The sequence below is a fragment of the Elephantulus edwardii genome, unplaced genomic scaffold (genome assembly GCF_000299155.1).
Source record: "Elephantulus edwardii isolate Elephantulus edwardi_28Jun2011 unplaced genomic scaffold, EleEdw1.0 scaffold00020, whole genome shotgun sequence".
Taxonomy (NCBI): domain Eukaryota; kingdom Metazoa; phylum Chordata; class Mammalia; order Macroscelidea; family Macroscelididae; genus Elephantulus; species Elephantulus edwardii.
In genome coordinates, this window is record NW_006399770.1 from 25,929,670 (window position 1) to 25,951,625 (window position 21,956).

Below are 21,956 nucleotides of genomic sequence, written 5' to 3' on the forward strand. Positions count from 1 at the left end.
CAAGTGGTTGTTCTCCAGATTTCTTGGCACAACTTGGTGAACACGTCCAGGGCAGCATCTGTTAGCTGAAATATGTCAATTGGTATGCTGTCTACTCCTGGAGCCTTATTTTTTGCCATTCATCCCGATTACCGCAGTCATTATGCTGGGGAAAGTAGAGGGTCAGCAAGAGAGAGACCCTCAACAAGATGACTGGACAGGGTAACTTCAACAATAAGCTTGAGCATGGGAGAGATGGTGGGAGCAGCAGAAGATAAGGCAAGGTTTCCAACTCTTGTTCTTAGGGTTGGTAGGAGTTGCTTGAGGTCACCTGACAACAATAAATAATAAACAGTGATTAGAGATTACATGCTCCTGTGTTTAATTCAGAGTTCAACTTGGACAAACACTGCTTTTTCTGCTTTCAACTTCCTCTTCTGAAAGAAAAAGAAAATATAAAGAAAAATAAAATCAAAGATGGAGGATAGCTAAATAAGACGATTTAAGTCCTTTTCATCTTTTAAATTTTTTTAACGCCCTGTTATCTATTAGTAAATCTGGTTTCTTCCTTTGATGTCTTCCTTTCCATGCACCTTTTTTCCTAGTTATCATTCACAAATATTTTGAGTATGATTTCACTATATCCTTCAAAACAAAACATAACAAAACAAAACAATCCCTAACTTTCCTGTATAATTTTTGTATGTTTCCTTTGTGATCTTTTTCTTAAAAGAAAGCTCCTAGATTTCTATACATGTTAGACCTCAAAACCTGCCATCATTGCTGAGAATGCTCTCTTCTCAGCTTCTGCCTTTCAATTCACACCTTCTTCCATTCTTCAGGTATGAATAAACACTAATTCAGGTTAGCACTACCTCTGTCACTTTGTCACATCCCCTCACTCCCTAGGTGATTTAGTAGAAGGATAAATACAAGTAAGAATTCAACTAGGCATTAAAAAGTAAGAGCGGAGAAAATGAGTCACAAAGAACATAAGCCCACCCAACATTAAACATTTGACAGCGCTTCCCCAGTTGTTGAGTATCAAGCTGAGTGCCACACTTCCTGGAAGGCAGAGGAAGGCAAGGGGATGCTGTCCATTGCATCGTTCTTGCTGTTAGAATGCAGGAAAAGTTACCAGTAGCTCAAAGGGGGGTGGTGTGGTGGTGGTGTGTGATATCCATAAAGCCAAACTCTGAGGAATGTTTCTTGGAACATTTGTTTTTGTTGTTGTTGTTAAGCAAACACAGAGTCAGAGCTGACCCTCCAGTGGATTTTCAGAAGCAGTAAGTCACACAGAAGGAAATTGTCTGTCTTTCTCCTGTGGAGCCACTCACGGATTTGAACCTCATGCCATTGGGACTGTAGCTCCGCTTCCTAGCACCAGAGACACAGGAAGGAATGTCCCATTATATTCAAAAGTGCTAACTTCACTAAGATGGAAACCTTTATGGAAACAAGCAATTCCTTTTTGTCCAAATGGATACCTACCAGTTGGTAGTGATTTGATTCCAACTCACAATGACCAGGTATGTGCCAGAGGAGGACCATGTCGCACAGAGGCATCGATGGCTAGTATTTTAGAAGGAGATTATTAGATTTTTTTCTTCCAAGATGCTTCTGGGTTGGCTTGACTTTATACCCTTTAGGTTAGCAGGTGAATGCATTAACAGTACATCACCAAGGGCTACTGGTTTCTATCAGTCATTGACCCAGGAAGCTACTCACACTCTCAGAGTTCTCAGGCAAACACAGAAAAACTGGGAAAAAACAATAATAAATAAGTTGAGAAATGGATCATGGAGATCTTTACAAAAAGTAGTGTGCTCACAAGAGAGACAGTGGCTAACGCATAATCAGAAGATGCTGAAGGAAAGGAAAAACCAATTGCGTTCATTTCTAAAGATAAAAATAATACTTGTGCAATCATTGTTCCCTCACAGGGAATGTTTGAAAATTATCCACAGACACTTAGACAGTTTCCCTGAGCAAATGGGATGCTCATTCAGGTGGCTATGTGCACAGTTCCTGTGAGAAGCTGAAATGGCATCACTGATTCATGATTTACTGTCTCCAAAAAAGCTTACCTTACATAAGCTGACTCGTTACAATTCAGTCCTACATCTTCCTGCCTTATTTTCTTGAGTGTTTGAAGACTTTCTCTTGACATATATTCATCCTTTTCAGTGGATGGAATGGTCTTACTAATTGGAGAGAAACAAAAAATGAAATATTAGAGCATCAAACATGGAGGGGAAATCATATGCAAAAATTTACTGATGAACATTTTTTGGTGTTCAGGTATTAGCTTCAAAAATCTTTATTCAAATGAGAAGTTTACTTTTTTTAACTGAGCAATTCCCATTTTATAGTAGTGGCATAGGAAGCAACATTACTTACTTGGAAATACCTAAAAAAAGTCAGCGACAAAAAAAAATTGCAAGTCTGAATTTTAAGCATCCAAATGCTAGGTGCTAGAAAACATCTTTATGAAGAAAATAAAGTCTTGTAATAACCATACTGGGCAAAGTTTGTCAAGCTGGATAGAACATTTCTTCCCTGTGGTAATATTCCTAAACAGAATGGAAACATTTCTGCATCTTCCTATTCAGCTGCAGTAAGCAGTGCATCAAAGAGTCTTGCGAGTTTGCTCTCTGTTTTGTCTAGCCAAACACCCTGAGAACTTTGTTTTGCATAATGCATGTCTCTGTAGCTTCACGGAACTTTGAAAACACATGAAAAGTCTTCTCCTGCCAACCTAACGTCCATCCCCTTTGACAGATTGCAAAAGGCAGGCGATGCTTTGCAATGGGGCAGGGTTTTCAGTCATAGGGAGGCTTGGAACTTCTGCAGTTGATACTAAAATTATGATGCTGCAGTCACACCTCATTCAACAGAGGATTTGCAAAGGGGAAAAAACCCAGATTCAGTACCAAGGCATGGTCACGATGCAGCAGAGTGTCTACTGAGGTGTGAGTACAGAAACTCAGAAATCTTTTTCAGAAATTTTATTCAGCTTGATTTACAGTGTTTACCATTGAGTGAAAACATAAATGGAAAAATGCAAGTTTCCAATTTGGACGGAGCAGTGGTCGGTAGTGAAGCAAAAGCACTATACCATCTGTACATTGAGAAATAAGAGATGTTGAATGTGTCTAATAACTGAAAATAAGTTTGTGTTCCTTCCAGAGTTTTAAAAAATCATAGTAAGCTTTAAATCTCCCTTCTTTCTTTCCTACTAATAGATAGAAAAGCATCTCTTGTTTTTAAAGAATATAAAACTAGAAATTGCTGAGAAAATTACAAAGATTGGTAAAAATAAGTAGAGGACAGTTATTCAAGACAAACACAAAAATAGAAGCTCAATGATTCTTTCAGTTCCCTCCTGTTAGTACACTTCAGCAATTAGGAGAACAAGGAGAACAAGCATGCTTATTAACAGCTATCAATTATTGAAAAGTGTAGCTTGTGTCAGACATGTTTATAGATCGTCTCATTCAGTCATCACAGTGACTCTATGTGCTAGATATTGTCAGTTCCTGTTCAGATGAGGAAATGTGTAGAGAAATCCAGGAACCTGCTGGAAATTACCCTGCTAGTTAGTAGCAAAGCAGGAATCTAGTTCCATTCTGCCTGGGTTTCTTCCTGGTTCTCACTCATACCACCGCCCAAAGTCAATCTCTGACTTTCAAATAGTAAACTATATGGTAGTGTTGCTTGATGAACCAGTTATAATAATAACAGTAATCCTAGGCCCCATGGATTTAATACCTTTTGTATGTGAAACAATGCTCTAAGTGTTTTTATGTGTATCACTTTCTATAATCATCACAACAATCCAAAAATACAAGAAACTGAACCAATGAGAGATTAAACCACTTGCCCCAAGGTCATATAATCAGGGAATATAATGCATGGCTCAACTGTAGACCCAAACAGCATGCTCTCAAAAACCCTTGGACACTGCCATGTCCAGCCTTACTAAGCGTTTTAATCTGAATACAGACTATGTTTATATCCACTTTTATAGAAGGTTCAGTCAAATTCTGAAATGTTTACACCAATGTATTTCAATTTGCAAGTTAAGGTGCAAGTTGAAAAATTGACAAAGTCCATGGTCAGTATGAACAGCCTAATGTATTCTGGAATAATTCCATTCAAGTTGCTTTCAATTAAAGGGTTTTCTTCATATATTTGACAAGTAAAAGAGGAATAAAAATGATATTTATGTGAAATTAATCAAGTAAAGTACCAAAATTATTTTCAACCGCTAATGCATGCATCTCACAACCCATTAAAGTATCTGTTGTTTATGTGGATACATTTGCACCAGACTATGCAATATATATTTTGTGTCCTCTACTCAGAGCACAAGTCTAGCTAAATATCTATTTTGAACTACATGTAAATTGTTCATTAGCTTATAGACAAGCACAAAATTCTTGCTATCAGGCTGTTGTAAGCATTAGATTCTGAAGAACCCAAAAGTTCTAGAATTAAAATGACAAAAAGTGTTTCAGTGTTCATTTCATAACGGTCTGAATGTTATCCAGTATTAAACCACCATGATTTTTACATTAGTTTAAATATATCTTATGTGTTTAAAAGCTAACAACTTTTTCTTTATTGTTTTCTTTCTCCCCAGGTATCCCCAGTATTTCCAGTATTGGTAGTAAGTAAAAAAATAACCAAACCAAGTCTAGACTAGCTTTGCTTTCCTGTTCAGCTCCTCAGATCTATTTTCTCAGTGTCCATTTCTGATGTTGTGGATTGAAATTGTGTCAATGTCTGCACAGATATGAATATGCAGATAAAATAGTTGTACCTAAGTCCTCTGCAGTCTTAACAGAGCCTCAGTTTTCCTGATATTTGATCAACTGAAGGCACCTTTAGAGAGGTGCAGTTACTTATTTTTTAACAACAACAACAAAAAGAAACAAAGTCATATTTATCCATGCATAGTAATCAACAGGCAAATTGGATTCTCTTTATAGGACAGAATATGGATTTCTAACATAAATTAGAAAAGCAGAGAATGGATGCCTTGGGCCTATTCGTTAGAACCCAAGAGGAACACCATGAAATTTGTAGAAAGTATATTGTTAGCGCATTGCACTCTAGGCGTTGTGAAGGCCTGAATGATGCACATTGGTGATCATTACTCTTTCTGGATGAACGGAACATAAATAGGTACTTCCATTCCTTCCTCCGAAAATGTAGAGATCAATATCTTTTTGACATCTTAGGTTGCAATTTGATAGAAAAGTGTATAAAAATGCAGGCAGAACTTATTAGAGTAATAGAAATTATTGTGAGATAACTTTTGGTAGAAAGAGAAGTAACCCAAAGGAAAACCACTTTTCAACCATCACCTTCACCTATTCTGCTCTCTGACTCCAAAGAATAGTCTTCCAGCTGCACCCAGAGAATCAGACTGTAGCTTCCTCCTCAACTAGAAGAGCTTGGCATCCTGGCACTGGGCCTGAAATACCCATTCAGAAAATGCCTAATAGCTTTGCATGGCAGAGAGTCCATGTTTTTGTATGTTGCACTCTTTAGTTCCCATTGCTAAAACCTTTGCACAACTACTGAATAACTGATTAGAAATAAAGTACTAGCGGAGTCAAAATAATGTGCTAGAGACTATAAAAGAAGAATTTTTGCCATAGTCACACTCAACAGGGGCCATCATCACAGAAGCTGTGCCATGCAGGGTGATTGCAGTGTGAAAAAGCAACAGAGACCCACAATATACAACGTCCTTCTAAAAAGCAATACTCTGATAATTCGGATAAAAGAGCTTCTTGCTTCCTGTGAATGCTCAATCTAGTCTTCCAATTTATAAATCAACCCATTTTACTTAAACTTGTAAATGGGCTTAGACAGTGATATGCTAAGCTCTAGATGTGTTGTGAAAATTGGCCAGATGTAAATAGAACTTGAGTTTCCCACTCATTCAGATACTAGCCTAATGCTAGAGCAGCCTCTCTGTGATCTTGTTGCAATGACATCAGTAGCTACAAATTTGCAAATGAAAACCTCCAGGTTTAATAGGATCATTTATCTGCTTTAGTATCTCCCTCGACATTTGCCCATCAGTATATATACCCCACATTGTGCTCCTTTCAGGCCTTGACAATTGCCTTTGCACATGCAGTTCAGAGCAACAGGAAACCAAACCACAACAAGCTGAGAGAAATGATTGGGGCTGCCCAGGGATCCAGGCGCCAACACGTCTCAGAAATGGATAGATGGGAAAGTAGTTCTCTGGTGTCGGGGTGTGTTTCTGTTCCGAGTGTCAGTTGTGTGTTGCATGGACGCTCTGACTGTAAGGTTCACTCCACATCTCATCGGCCGTCTCCACCACATCCCCCATCCCTGAGCATCAGCAGATGTTGACCTTTTTACACACTTAATCGGGAAATTCCAGTTTTGTTTCGTTCTGTTTTATTTTGAAATCACTGGTGACCTGAAAGGATGCTTTGTTGTGCCCTCAGAAAATGTTTTCACCATTTTTATGAGGAATCTAGAGAAATTTAGCTCCTAGTAACAAACAGACACCATGAACATAAAAGCGACAGTTTATATTCAACCTTGTCCAGGCCTCTCATTGTGCTACGTGGAAGGTGTTTCCCCAGAGTCCAGGCAAACAGGGTATCAGACCTTCCAGGGTTCGCCCAGAATCACAGGGGACTAGCTTGCCTATTGACTAGCTTTAAGGTAAAGAGGTTTACAATAAGACCATCAAAGGTGATTGCTATCTTCTAGGCTGCTTTAATGGCATTAGCACATTCTTTCTTTGAGGGTGCAGAAGGTACTTGTCATATGCACTGGCAGATTCCTGTCCTTTCAAAAAGCAAGAAAGAACTCACTAGCAGATGGCCTTTTCTAGAGAGCTTAGGAGTGAGGTTTCCAAAGTGCGAGGCAGAGAAGAGGGAGCCGCGTGGATTTTAACTAAGTTGGCATGTTTGCCTGGGCTTTTCCCTTTACCCACTCCAAAGAAGGAATCAATGAACTAATTCTACAAGAGCACAAGCAAGATGTGATTATAAACAGATGTTACACCCATGAGACTATGATCATCAAAGCATATCTCAAGGAAAATAAATGCTGTACATTACTGGTGCAAATAATTGACACATGAAACCATAAATTCACATACATATCCTGTATGCAGAAATGACTGTAGGTTTTGGATCCCTAGGAGATTTCAGTATAGATCTCAAATTATCAACACCTGCATTAAGGCTCACGTCATGGACAGACTGGTCATCCTTTCCGATCATCTGCTAAAAATATTTTGGAAACAAATTTCCCATTAAGACCATTTGTACCTGCTGTTGTCTATCTTTTAGGAAATAGGTCTCCAAGACATCCAGAAGGTACTTCATTTAAAACTTAGTTATTTTGATGTGCTTTGCCAATGGCTGGGGGGAAAAAAATACTGGTGATGCTGTCAGCAATTAATGAATCCCAAAATAGATTGGTGGTCACTTGAGTCTTACAAACTGTGTATCTACTTCACCTCAGGTGACAGTAATTCATTCAGTGTTCAGTTTTGGGATAAAATAGATCATACATTTTAAGTTAATAGGCATTATTTTATCTAAGTGAACATTCGTTGATTCTGATGCCCCAAATTGATAGTTGGTTCAGTGTAGGTGGTTTTGTTAAGGTGATAAACGAATCATTATATTTCAGCATAAATTATCTTATCCTTAGTCTTGAAAAGCAAGTTCTTCACAAACTATGTTCAGCAGTATATGATAAAGAATGTAATTTAAAAGCAAAGATTGACCTGATGTGCAAATGGCTTTGTGAGGGTGAGTGTCTCCTCTTAGCAAAGCAGGTAACAGGTGAGGGAGGCAGACCAGCCACTGAAACAGAAGATTACATCTCAAGATCTAGCCAAAGCTTTGAAATGTAAATAAACAGGAGTATTCCATAGGACAGTAACAAAAGGAAAGTGCAATTTGAGCATTATATGGATTTAGGTATGTATTATTTTCTAATTTTCAAAGGTCAGCACAATAGTATGTCAAATACAGAATTATTAATGAAGGTATTAGATTGCCCCCTCCCCAAGCCCCTGAACTTAATTTGAAACAATAGTTTACTTGAGGGAAATGTTTCAGTTCCCTGGGTTCTCTTATAATGAACGTTGCCTTCATCACAGAGTTAAAAATTCATCTCTAATTTGATTTAATTGGCAGGACTATTAAACAAGGGATGTGCTACCTGCAGGGATCCATCAGCCTGTTGAGAAAGCCCAGAAATGTTTTCATACTTGAAAACATTTGATGCCAGTTGGAGACCTTGTAAAAGTTGTTTTCTATGCAGCATCCAAATATTTTTATTCAGTATCAATTTACTGGAGAAACCTGGATTGTGAGGGAAATCACAAGGTTAATCACTTTCCCACCCAAGGGTTATTAGTAATCATATTCATGCTATCCGGGGAGCTGCCGTGTTTGTTTGTTTCTTTCCCTTTGCTTTAATACTTCTAAATCCTCCAAATATAAGTCTCATTTAAATTGCCCTTTATCTAATTAGGTTTTATATAATAAGGGGCAAAAATCATCAGGCTAGTGTAGCGATATGGCAAATTGCATGGTGTGTGATATTAATTTCGAACTGTTTGCTAATGTTCTAGAAGCAGAGTGAAGGTCCCCGGTGAAATATCTTCGGGAGTCTGTTATTTCGTATACCCAGTACCCTCATCATAGATTCATTTCATATTTGTGTAACTAGCATTTCACATTCATGAAACCTTGGTTATCCTAAAGTTGAATGAACATTAGGACAGCTGCCTCTTTAATCCTGAAAAGCAAATCAAATATTTTAATGGGAGAGGGAATAAGAACCTCCTAGTTTGTAAGATTTGGTTTTAAAAAATGCGAGAGGTTTAGCAAATGTTGTTGACAATTTTTCACCTTGAGTGAATTGACTTTGTCATGAATTAACCTAAATGTCTCAGATGACTTTAGAATGTCAAGCCACTTTTTTTTTTCTTTTTAAGTGTGAGCTGATTATCTCTGCCTTTCTTAGTAATCTCTTCATGGGGGCATCTAGATAAACCTGGCTTAAACAAAAAGATGTGCCAAGATCTCTAAAAGGTCTTACGAGGGAGCTTCAAACATGTAAGTGAACTCTTGTGCTAAATAAAGTAGCCACTTCCAGGGAATAGGTACCGTGAGACTCTTCTTAGAAGACCAGAACTAAAAAAAAAGAAGAAGACCAGAGCTGTCAATGGAGCTCAGTCCAGCTCACCCCTCTACTTCCTGGGAAGAGTGTGGCAGAACTTTTCACTTGGAATTTAGGAAGGTGTGACCCAAGGTCAACAGAATTCCATTTTACAAATGGCAAGTCCGAGGTTTGGTGTGACTGATAATCTTGCCCCAAATATGAATACCTGTAAGGCCTAAATGCACTCCAAAGGCCACATTCATAGTGTTACAGCATAAAGAAGTGATTAGAGGGAGGAAAAAAAAAATCTAAATTGAATAATTCCTTTCCAAGGCTCTTTCTAGTGTAGGATGCTACATTTCAAAAGATCTCTTGGTCGCTGATATGCTTTCTGTCTATACAGGAAATTGTAGTGTCCTAGAGGAAAAGTTCATTTTTTGATTTCTTATTATATTGTCAGCTAGAGAATTTACAAGCCTGGTTTCTGAGGAAAGAGCTTAGGTGCTGTGATCCTCCTCCACGTCAGAAAATACATTCCCTCTGCCCCACTTGCATATAGAATATGTCCTTCCTTTATCCCCACATGACTTCTGTATGGATTGAGAGAGGGAGTAAATATATAGATTTTAGATATTTAAGAACGTAAAACAGTTCTTAAAATTAGCTGAGCAAATTGTGAAACATGGCTGAACATACTCTGTGAGAATAAAAATCCATTTTTTTTCTTTACTGATACAAATATGTACCACAAAATAAAATTGCGTATCCCACTTGAGATTAAGACCCTCCCTCTTGGTAGTGAAACTATATCTTATCCAGCCAGTGCAATGATGTTGTGTTTCAGAGGGTAGGCACCTAGCTGTGAAGATGATGAAGATGGTAGGATTTCCTCACAGGCCTTAGGGATTTCTTCTGCAGAACTTTAGAGCTGTACACGGATTCCTTTCTGGGTATTAATAGTGTAATTTTCACGTTCCCATTCCCTGAGGAGCCACAGTGATGAACATATATACTTCAAAGGGACCCAGTAGTTTCCCCTTCATCTGCTCTTCTCTTCAGACACGCCAGGAAGAAAGATACTCACTCACTTGCATCTTCACAGCAGTGACTTTCCATATCCATCATGGAGCCTTGTTTCTTACTGTATCTGCGAACAAACAACAACAACAAAAACCCCACAACAACCCTTTAGTGTTACTAGTAAATTTAAAGAATATCTCATGCATCTTGTTAATTAAACAAATTGTCTCAATCATATGGATGGTAGCCCAGGCAGGATTCCAGCTTAGTGTACAATTTCCAAATGGGGATTTTTTTTCCTAGCCTGCCATAGCTTTAACATTTGCCAGCTCATTTAATGAAATTACTAGAGTATGCATTAACTACATGGTAGAATGTTCTAGAAAAAAAAAATCAGTAACCTTTCTTTTTTGCTGGGATAATATGGTCACATTTCACTACAGGTCACATTTCCCTACAGAGTGTATACTAAAATCTCCCCACCATTCATTCTTGGTAGATGCTATGTGTTATAAAATACAACCAAATATTCTAAAGCTACTATACCACTAACATTTTTCTGATATAAAGAAAATGTCTTTAGCTTTCTACATCAACCTTGCTTTTCAGCCTGTTTCACTATGGAGATGGCAATTGACTGTCACGTTTAGCAATTCTAACATAGATCTCTTCAACATGCATAGAGCTTTCCTTGAGGCACGGGGAACAAAATGTTTCTTCTGAAGTCTCATTTTAATGACTAAAATAGAAGTCTCTTTTTTTTCCCTGAAACATATAAATGGATTTTAAGTGCTACAACCAAGTTGTCGCAAAACATTTCCTTGTGGAGTTCTCTGTGTAATGTAAAATAATTTTTTTTGAAAAGACATATTTCATTCATCGTCTATGCTGATGTGACTATAAACAGCCAGAAACTTAGATTAAAAATGTTGCTGATATTGAAATATTGAAGATAAAATATTTCCAGAATATCTTAAATAATTGATGCTGTGATTAATTAGCATTCATTGAGGTAAACACTAGAAGTGGGCTATTTCCTCATGAAAGCAATAACTTTGTTATTGAGTGTTTTTTTTTTTGCATTTCAGAATCACTTTTAATTAAGGTAACAACAACAACAACAATAAAAAATAGAGCACAGTCTTTTTCCATTGTGTCAGAAAGAACTATTTACTACAGTAGCTTCAAAATTTATTAAAAGGCACCTGCAAATAGAATAGGAGCCAATACTTGTTAAAATCCTACTACACTTACTAATTCATTCGCACGATAGCAACCAACAAGTAGTATCTGTCTTCCCGTTTTGCACATGAGAAAGCTCAGGCATAACGGCATTAGGAAATTGACGAAATGGGAGACTGAGATTCAATCCCAACCTGAACCCATGCATGGTGTTGTCCCTGTTAAGTGCTGCCAAGTCAATTTCAACTCAGAGCAACCCCAGGTCTCACAATAGAAATGCTCTGGGGGCGGGGGAGGTGGTGTTGTTCTAGCACATAATCTTTACAGCAACAGATCTCCATGTATTCCTTCCTATTAGCTGAGATCTTACAGGTCAGAGCAGAACAGTCCCAAAGAGTTTCCACAGTTATAAACTTTACCGAAGCAGATTGCTGCATATTTCTCTCATGCAGCAGCTAGTGGGCCAGAACCACTGACCTTTTAGCTAGCTTAAACACTATGTCACTACCATCACTTAGATAGGGAGTTCTGGTGGCCAAGTGCTAAGAAGCTGTGAGGCAATCCTGAAAACACATGCTTCAAATCCTCCAGCTATTCCACAGGAAAAGGATGGGCAATCTCCTTCTGTGTTTTTAACTGCCTCTGAAAAACCCCTTGGAAGGTCAGTTATGATTCAATCTTGTCTGGAGAGCACACAAAACCAACATTACTTAAATGAATTTTCGCATGTAACTGAAAATGTAACAGTAAAAATGTGATGACATCCAATGAGCAATTCATACATTTGATTTTCTTTGTGGGTTATGTGATTGTGAATTTCATACACCCAGAAACTTATAGAATCCAGTTGGAAGAATCCGTAAATCCAGGCCAGTTTCTCAGATGTATAGGACATGAATCCCTAAGAAGACACTTTTCTAAATGGCTATTCTTGAATGATGAGGGAGCTCTGGTGGCTTATTGGTAACAAGCCGTGCTGTAATCCTAAAGGCACCGGCTGCTCCACAGGAGAAAGATGGGCAGTCTCTCCCCCTGTGATAAACTGCCTCTGAAAACCCACTTGGAGGGTCAGCTATGGGTCGGTTTCAACTCAATGGTACACAACAACAGCATTGTTAAATGATTAGCCTTCTCAGATCCCTTTGGAAGCACATGTTATATATACCTCCCTCCCCCATAAAAATTTCTCAACTCCAGTTGAGAGTTTCACAGTGAGAATTAAAAAGGTCATAATTAAAACTTGCTGCAATGATTCCCCCCCCCCACATAGAAATCTCTGAAACCCTAAATGATCCGAGGCCAGTGACTCATCTCAGCAGGATGCAGTCTTTCTTAAATTGTAATAAGACCTCGCAAGTCAATGAGATAATTTAGAGTCACAGAACATGACAGGTAAGGGAAAGAAACCAGCAACCTAAATCCTCTGCCGTTGATTTGGTTCTGACTCATGGCAGTCTGCCATCAGGTTCCAAAGACTATAAGTATTTATGGGTGGAGACTGCTCATCCTCCTCCTATAGACCAGCCAATGGATTCAAACTGCTGAGCTTTCTGTTAGTAAACTATGCCACCAGAGATCCTTAAAGTCTCTTATACCAATAGCTTCCAGAGAACACTTATCTCCTGACTCCCATTGCCTTTTGACTACCACACTGAGCCATTCATAGTGTCCCCAGGATTTTTCTTAGTTGATTCATGAAATAATGAAATTAATAAATTATGTAACAGTTCACTCAGAGGACAATGCAAATATTTCTATATACTTATAACTTTTTTTTTTCCATTTGGAATTTATAACAACTTGAAACAAATTGCCCACTGGCAAAGAATTCTTAGAGACTTCTTGTTATGCAGAAACTTTGATTAGAATTAGATGTGATAACATAAAATTTGTCTCAATTATATTATTCACATAGCCTTTAAAGTATCTAATTTACTTCTTGGAATTAAACATTTATTAGTTCTGTTTGTCGAATTTTACTACATGTTAAGATAACGTGAGTAACCAAAGGATAACTTACTAATTTTAAGTTACTTTCTTGCTTGACTATGAAACTATAAAGCAAAATACAGTTTGAGAAAATTGAGATAAAATGTTAAAAGTATTTTGGTAACTAAATATGCCCATACAGACAGCAATTTATTATAGAAGATTAAATTTACTCTTTTGGTTTTTGTTTTTTCCGAGACAACATTTTTCCTCCCAAATAAGACACATAGCACATAAAGTCTTGTTCCACTAGAAGTATGGCTAGATTAGGTTAGGATTTCCACCTCACTGTTGATAGTGGTTCTGAGTTTTGATTACTAAGAAAGGTTATGCATCCCATATAAGGAACATTTTTCAAAGAAAGAATCTAATTTTCTTTCTGAGCCAAAATAAGTCTCCATTCCCACTCCCAAGGAACCTGTTTTAGGTATATAATGTAGAAGAAAACACTCTTCCAGATGAAGAACATATTTTAAATTGAGGTATCCCTCTTGACAATGCCATACATGTAAATAAAGTAATCTTAACAGTTCAAAAGTAGAATGGGTACAGAATGTGTTAACACTTATGGGAAGAACTGAACTGCAGCATCCTAAGGGTTAGGAAAATCACAGAGCAGTAAGAGAAAATTTATACTAAAATACAGGGATTAACACATATTTAATACACTGGAATAGAGGATAAATTTCAATGTATGGTGTTAATTTTCAAACACCATTTCTGCATTAATTTAATAGAAGAGTATCATTTTCCCCCCTAGAAATGTTGGTTAGGCTTATCAGATTAATAAACTATATAATGACATTTAGTTCAATCCAGATAAACAATTGACTAAATGTTAAACAGTAAACTTACTAGTATAGTCTGATGTATGACCTGTATTTGTCTTTCTACAAATACAAGTCATATTTGTCAGTTAATGTTTGTTAGGTTTAAGAAGACAAAGAGATATATTTCAATATGATGCCAAAATATAATTAAATATATTCTTGATCTAAAACTGTATCAGTGAATCAGAGATCTTTCTTGAAAATTAAAAATAAAATCCCCCAAAACACCCAGGAATAGTATTCATTCCCTCAATGTGAAGATATTGACGTTTTTCAGAGCTGATCTTCAGGGATCAAGCAGATTTGTTCTGTCAATTCAGTAACTGCCCAGCACCAAAAAACTCAAGTGGAAAGCAACTCATCAATTTACACTTTTAGCCTTTGCTGTTATTAGGTGCCTGTGAAGTGGGTGTCAAGCCATGTTTACCTTGCAACCTACCTGTCAGTTTAGTAACACCTGGATATAGGTGTGGAATGCCATTGCATTCTTCTGCCATTCATGCAACTTAACAGCTCTAACAATGTTGAATCAAAACCTCTTTTGTCTTTTTGTGTGTACGTATATACACATAATTTAACACAATGGGCAACAGTAGATCAGCTTTCTTATCTGAAAGATAGTAAAGACATTAAGTCACTGTGGCAGTTTCATGTTTTACAAGAGCATTATGCTTTATCATTTTATTATGAAGGAAGCAATCTGCTAATACCTGATTACAGTAGCCTAGCCATTTGATATCAATTATTCCATTACCAGATAGTTATTGAGGCTCTTTGCAGGGTTTTGCCCTTCCTCAAAGAAGTCAATCTAATTAGGATGATGACACATGGACCTGTTAAATGGTAGTTATCAAGATTAAAACTCATAGGAGCCTGAGTAGCACAGCAGCCTAAGCGCATAGCTGCTAACTGATAGGGTGGCAGTTCAAACTCGTCCAGCTTTTCCACAAGAAAATCAAACAAAAAGCTCATTTCCTTCAAGTAGGAACTGGGTCACAACTGACCCTCCAATTGGTTTTAAAGAGGCTATAAATCTCATGGGAAAGCCAATCTTTCTCCCATGGAGCTACTGGTGAATTTAAACTACTAGAGAGGCCAAGCCTTTGGAATAGCAGTGGAACTCCCTACAGACTACACCAGAGCTTCCTCTCACAGGAGACGACCTGATTATCTTCTATAACGATTGTAACCAAGAAAACCCCATGGGACCATTCTGTTCTATCACGTGGGATTGGTATGAGTTGAAAATTGATTTGACAGCACCTAGTGACAACAACCCACACGTTCGTGAGAAATCGAGAGCACACAAAGTAACATTTTATAGGAATTTGAAGGTAAGTGTTCTTGTGGTCTTGTGTGGCCCTGAGGGACAGCCTGGAGATGTGATTTTGAGCTTGACTCAACAGATGGTAAGATTGGAGTCCTGTTTTTGTAGTCAGGGCCTATGTGCCTTAATATAATATTAAAGCATAAGATCCCAAGACTGGCTGTTCTGCTTTACCAGAATATGATCTTTTATACATTGGGTGGAAGAAACAATAACAACCTCTAAATTAAAGAATGCTATTAATTATCTCTGGATTGGAGCGAATCACTCTCGAAGCCAATTTTGAGATGGAAGCACATATGTGCTTATACACACAATCCGTAAATGCAATAGGTAGTGCTTGCAGTATTATCCTTAAACCAGAATCATCAGTAAGCCCTCTCTTCTTTTCTGAAAAATGGTGTAAATAAAAATAGGAAATAGATCCTCTTCTTTTCAAAGATAATGGCTCACACTTAAAACATACCCCAAAGAATCACTCACGAAAGACTAATGCAACCAGTTCATATCTGCAAATATAAATTGTGGAGAATGGAATCCTCAAGTGAGACATTATTTCTTTGGCGTTATCTTCTAGTTTCAGGCACGAGCTTTACATAAAGCTTTAAATTGCTAAAGTCCTTATTTGGTTTTTTGTGTAAGAGCAATCTACCTTCCTTCAAAAGGAAATGTATAGCTTTGTTAGGCAAGGGGCTATGTATTTAATGTCCATTCAATTTTTTGGGAATCATCAATTGCTTGTTCTTGCTTAGTGTGGGAGTTGTGTTTCGTTAAGTGCTTCACAGCCAAGTAAGAGAAGATGTGTGGTTTGTGTCTTTGTCCATTTAATTTTCTGTTTAGACCAATTTGCATTATAGTTGTCAATAACATACCCTGGTTTTTCCTGATGCATGCAGCTCCTCCAAAGTTTAATAGGACACGGCCGAATATTTCTTCCCTTGAGATTTCTAACCCCAAAAAAGGTAGGAGCATGTAAAATTCCTACTGATATAAAACCCCATATGTCTAGAGGGGAAAATAATCTCATATACTGGTAGTACTAAATCAAAACATTATCATGAATATCATGTTACGGAAAAGAAAAGAATCACAGTATGAATAGTTCTGTTTTGCTTTGGTTTTCTTTAATGTAGATAGTGCCCCAGAAATAGCATAGTACAGGATACAAGAAAAAGACACACGCAGAGAGGGAGAGAGGCTTCAGCCGTTACAAGCATTCTACCAAATTCACGTGAAGGTCAATCCCAAGAGAATTCTAAAGTTCTACTGCCATTTATAATACACCACAGTGTAGAGTATAAATATGGTTTAAAAGTTGTGAGTAGCACAGGCATCCTTCCATTGTCTCCCTTTTAATTTTCCTTAAGCAAACCAACCACTGTCTCAATTGTATTGAGAGTCTGGGAAAACACACAAAGCCAGTATTGTGATCCCTCACCAAGGTGCTTTCTCTGACGGTTGCTCCACACTAACTTGCAGACATTTGGAGCAATCTTTCTCTCTCTGTTCCACATCATAGTAAAATGTCTTTGTTGCCACTTACTCGGTTTTTGTCCTTTATCAATTAACAGTCTTATTTTTTCTTCTTTTTTACCAGCCTTCAGAGCAATGTGTTTATTATCTGGCCTTTGACTAGTACCTAGTTTATGATTCATCACGTACAAAATGCCAATATAATAGTGTCAATACACTGCAGACTGCAGTGTGATAAACACATGAAGAAATAGAAGCTTTATAAACAGAAGACTAGCTTTTGTAGGATTCAATGTAACGTTAAATTTATTTTAGCATCAAGTCTACTGATACACATAGTTATATATAAATAGGAGTTCAAATAACAAGAATGATGTTCTCTGGCCTCCCCTCCTTCCCAGAAGACTAAATAAATAAGTAAAACCCAAACAAAGAAAACATCATCTTTGGTTTCTACCTTCCTTGGTTATATACAGGATGTTCCTTTTAAATTCTAATGAATACAGATGGAAGAGGAAATGAGCAAAAGGAGGAACCAGGAAATAGCTGCTAAGCAAAACAAAATATATTAGCAATTTGTTGAGGAGTCAAATTGGAGGGACTGCATTTCCAGTCCTTGATCAGAGTGAAGAAATCGAGACTGTCCCAGATACATACATTACTAGCAAATAGAATTATCTTAATCATTTGCTCCAAATGAATTTTTTTCAAGTTTCTGCATACATATGTGGAAGAAGAAATACAGATCAAATACAGTCCCTATTAGTCTAATTCTATGAGGATTTGGGGGAGGTTTAGTGGCTTTATTTCTTGGCAAGTTCAATGAAAGCATGTTCAGTGCAATGTCATTCAGTATTTTCCATTGCATTTCATAGTTGAACAAATTATACAAGACAGGATCTATGTCTTATCACCCCTCCACCGTGAGTTCTCAGCTGAACAAGAATATGCATTCATCAAACTCTGAAACACACCCATTTAATTTATTTTGCTGGGTTTTAGTGTCACAAGACAAAAAAGCTTGCAGCTATATGTTAAAATTATGCCAGTTGTGGGGTTTTTATCGTACTAATAATGAGTTCAAATGAATTTCTTTGAGAAACAGCACAGTTGAATAAAGGACTTGAAGATGACATTGTAGCTCAGGGCATATTTGTATCAGAGGCCTGTTGTATGCAACCATAATTTATCTTATCAACATCTGCAAAGAGCGGGCATAAGTCTCTATCCCTGTTTTCACAAATAACTCTTGGCGAATAATTAAAAAAGAAATGGCATGTAAATGTAAAGAGAAAAATCATGCCTTTAGAAAACTTAGTTATTGCAAAAATAACAAATACAGTGAAAACCATATTTTTTTTGGTTTGTTTTTTTGGTGGGGTTTTGGGGTTGGTTCTTTTCTTTGTTTTTTGTTTTTTTATTTTTAGACTCGTTGAAGCTAACTCCAGGCTCAATGTTAAGATGTTACTGCAGGGTTGACCATGGTGATGACTTTATCTATGATTTCAATCAATTCAATGAAAATAGTCAACTATATTTATATGTATAGAAGCTTATGATAATATAGACCAAATGATATGGCAAACTAAAGTAACAAGATTGTTGAGTAATTCAACAAAAATTTACTATTTTAAAAGAGGGACAATTGAGATGGCAATTGCAAATAATCCTTGCTTAAAGTTATAATATTTTTGCCTCTGAAAAGAAAACTTTATCTTTGACAATATTGAACCATATCTAGACAAAACAAGATGACTGTTGTCATTGAAACAGACTCTTGGAAACAAGAAATACAAATAATCTTTTAATTTAGGGCTACTGTACAAGTGGGTTAATGATAAATTATTACAGTTTAAAAAGTTCGCTGTTGTTTCTAATTTGTTCTTCATTTTTTTAAACCTATCCAGTTGCTCCCAAATTAGCTTTGTCAACAGTTTCTTCTGTTCAAGTTGCAAACCACAAGAGAGGTAGGAATTCTTGGATTCATACAGTGATTTCATGGTGTTATGTGTTGTGAAACATTGCACTGTATGAATCTGGAATATCTGTGAAGTGTACCCATCAACTTATTGGTGAGGCATGTCAGCTCATACCAACTGCTGCATCAAATAGTTCTGACAATGTAATGTGTAAGAAAGCAAAATGCTTCCTTTTAAAATGCTGTAGTATTTGTTTTTTAAAGAATTAATGGGTGACTAAGAATTATGACAGTTTAGGTTACTGTTCAAAACCCAAATGTGAGAGTTCTAACATTGTTACTCATTTCCACTGAATATCAGGAAACCCAGTAAAATTAGTTTCAGGGATACTTTTCGTGAGAACAGGATTCACAGATTCCATGTACCATGTCCATTTCACTTTGTGGCATTTGTAACATATGAAAATTGACACTTCCAAATACTATTGTGAATGAATTTGAACAAATAGCAGTGAAGATCTGCACTGGATTAATCATTGACTATGTTCTGAAAATAATATTTTCTTTTTACTGTCTTTAAATGAAAGTGAGCAGTGTCGCATCTGTGTGACTTATGAATGGCCCATCCCAGCTAGCATCTGTCATTCAGAGAATGAAGACTTTTTTTTTTTTCAGGAAACACAAAGACTCCTACTTTGTTTCACTATTTTCCTTTCAACGTCCTGTGTGACAGCTGTGTGTTATTTTCTGTCTATCAGTGTTGGGCATATGTCATTTTACCATGAAACACTCTTACAAAGAAAAAAAGTATTTAGTCCCAACCTCTGAACTTAGTTTGAGCCATTTGGTGAAAATGAATATGACACTCGTCACTAAATTTAGCTAAATTCTTGGAAGATATTAAAGCGCATTTAATTTGTCCTTTGGATAGAGAGGAGAGGATACTAGCCAGAGAAAAAGGGAAGTTAATAATATTTAAACTTTATATTAAACTTTCCTCCAAGATGACTTTAAATATCTAACACTGAAGACAATTAATGTCATTAAATTGATGTTGGAGATGAAGATGTCTTGAAGAAGTGTAAACAAAATGCTGCTTAGAAGGAAGGGTGGCAAAACTATGTCTCAGGTATTTTGGACATTTCATCAGGAGGCGCCTGACTCTGAAGAAGGACTTCATGCTTAGTAGAGGGTCAGGGGGAGGAAAAAAAAGACCCTGAGCAAGATGGATCAACACAGTGGCCCCAACAATGGGCTCAAACACAGCGATTGTGAAGATGATACAGGACTTGGCAGCGGTTGCTCAGCTATACTTGTTATGAGAAAGAATAAACTTGATGGCATCTAAAACAATGACATTAAAGAATATCAATGTACCTGACAATTTGGGAAATAAGTTCTTTAGGAAGAGAGTAGCCATGAGTCCATAGGGTAGCGAGCATTTTGTATTATCCAGGCAGTTGCCGAGGCCCCAAGAGTAATGCTGTTCTTAGATACTCAAATCTATAGAAAGTTAAAAGAAAAATCAAGCAAAAGGAACTTTTACAGAAGCCCTCTCTTTTATGTCAGCAAGCATGCCAGATATTCGCGGGTCCTCTTGACCTGAAATTTGGCCCTTCATCATTTAATGTCGGGTTTCTGGAGGACACGACTCTAATGAGGTCCTAACACATTAAAAGGCAGAAAGTAACCACTAAATTAAATAGACTTATCCTAGAACAACCTACATGGTCCTCAGATGAACTAGGATGAGAGGAAGAATTTCAGATGCATAAAGATACAAGACAGTGGAAGTGGGATGAGAACCAGTAGGAGGAAAATCTTAGAAAACTTTATTTCTGCTCTTAGGGGATGTACCCTGCAGCCCCAGAGGCCCCATGAGCCGCTGTGCCAGATACAAGAAGACAAATTCTTAGAGGTTTAGTTCTTCCTCTCTTTGTCCAACTGAAATATTTCTACAAAATTGTATCTTATTGCAATCAACAATCTGGAGCAGTGCATACATTGTGGATTGAATGGAAAGGAGGAGAGTTATGTATATGGATGAGTGAATTAAAAAATAATTTCTTTGTAAACTTTCATTTAAATGATGATAAAACTATTTTTTAAAAAATGAATTTTCACCAATGCTGATTTAGAGTAAGCTTTCCTCTTTAACAAAAAGAAAAAAAATCTAGCCGTACCACATTCATAGTTTTCTACATAGATAATGTATAGACAAAGAAGGAAACAGTAAGAAGAGCATTAAAGAGAAATTTCACTCCCACTCATCCCTTTTGTTGTCTCCATCTTTTTGTTTTCTGGAAACTCCTACCTGTCCAGTCTTCTGCCCTCACCCTGTGATGGAAAGAACCCTTTAAACTGTTCAGGAGGTTTATGCTTTTCAGAACTGCAAACTCAAACTTGAGCTCTTCCATTTGAAAACACCTCCAGAACATACTGCCCTTGACTAGCTCGTCACTAAGACACCATATATACTATCTTAATGGCCTGAGATATTGTAGCATATAACCCACCTTCCCATAAGATGAGTGGTTCTCTGTAGGAAAAGTAAGGGGATGAGTGTAACCCAAGGAGGACTTGTCAATGTCGAGAGATGTTTTGGGTTGTCGTTCTAGGTAGGAGGCGCCCGTACATATACAGGATATGGGACCGGGATATGCCTATCCCTTGATTCTTCAATGTCTAGAACTGACCCTTATAACAAATAATCATCATTCTCATGCCTCCGGAAACTCTATGAACATTAATAAACGTTGATAGTTGTAGAGAGGCTTCAAGCCTTTTGTTCATAGGGTCACTATGAATCGTGCTCGACTCGAAGGGAATCAACAACAACAACAAGAAAGTAAAAAATACCAAGGTTCATAGACTCAACAATAGACTGTAGAACTAAGCCTGGTTTGTGTTGTCTCCTGGAATGAGGTACTTGGTACAGAACAGACCTGAACAAATATGCGTTGATAATGCTTGCCAACTAGCCCATGAAAGTGTGTTTTATAGACCCTTTTAGATATCTTTACGCAACAGAAACAAAATTTGTCTGAAATCC

The 21,956-nt window shown here is 37.2% G+C and overlaps 1 protein-coding gene across 1 annotated transcript in view; it reads left to right on the forward strand.

Annotated features, from left to right (window-relative positions):
* The window catches only part of NTNG1 (netrin G1), a gene marked incomplete at its 3' end in the record, with an annotated part of 569,354 nt that overhangs the window by 457,468 nt on the left and 89,930 nt on the right, over positions 1–21,956 (forward strand). Inside the window, exon 4 of the mRNA XM_006882463.1 lies at positions 4,625–4,651. Coding sequence (XP_006882525.1) covers positions 4,625–4,651 — 27 coding nt within the window. The remainder of the gene's footprint in view (positions 1–4,624; positions 4,652–21,956) is intronic.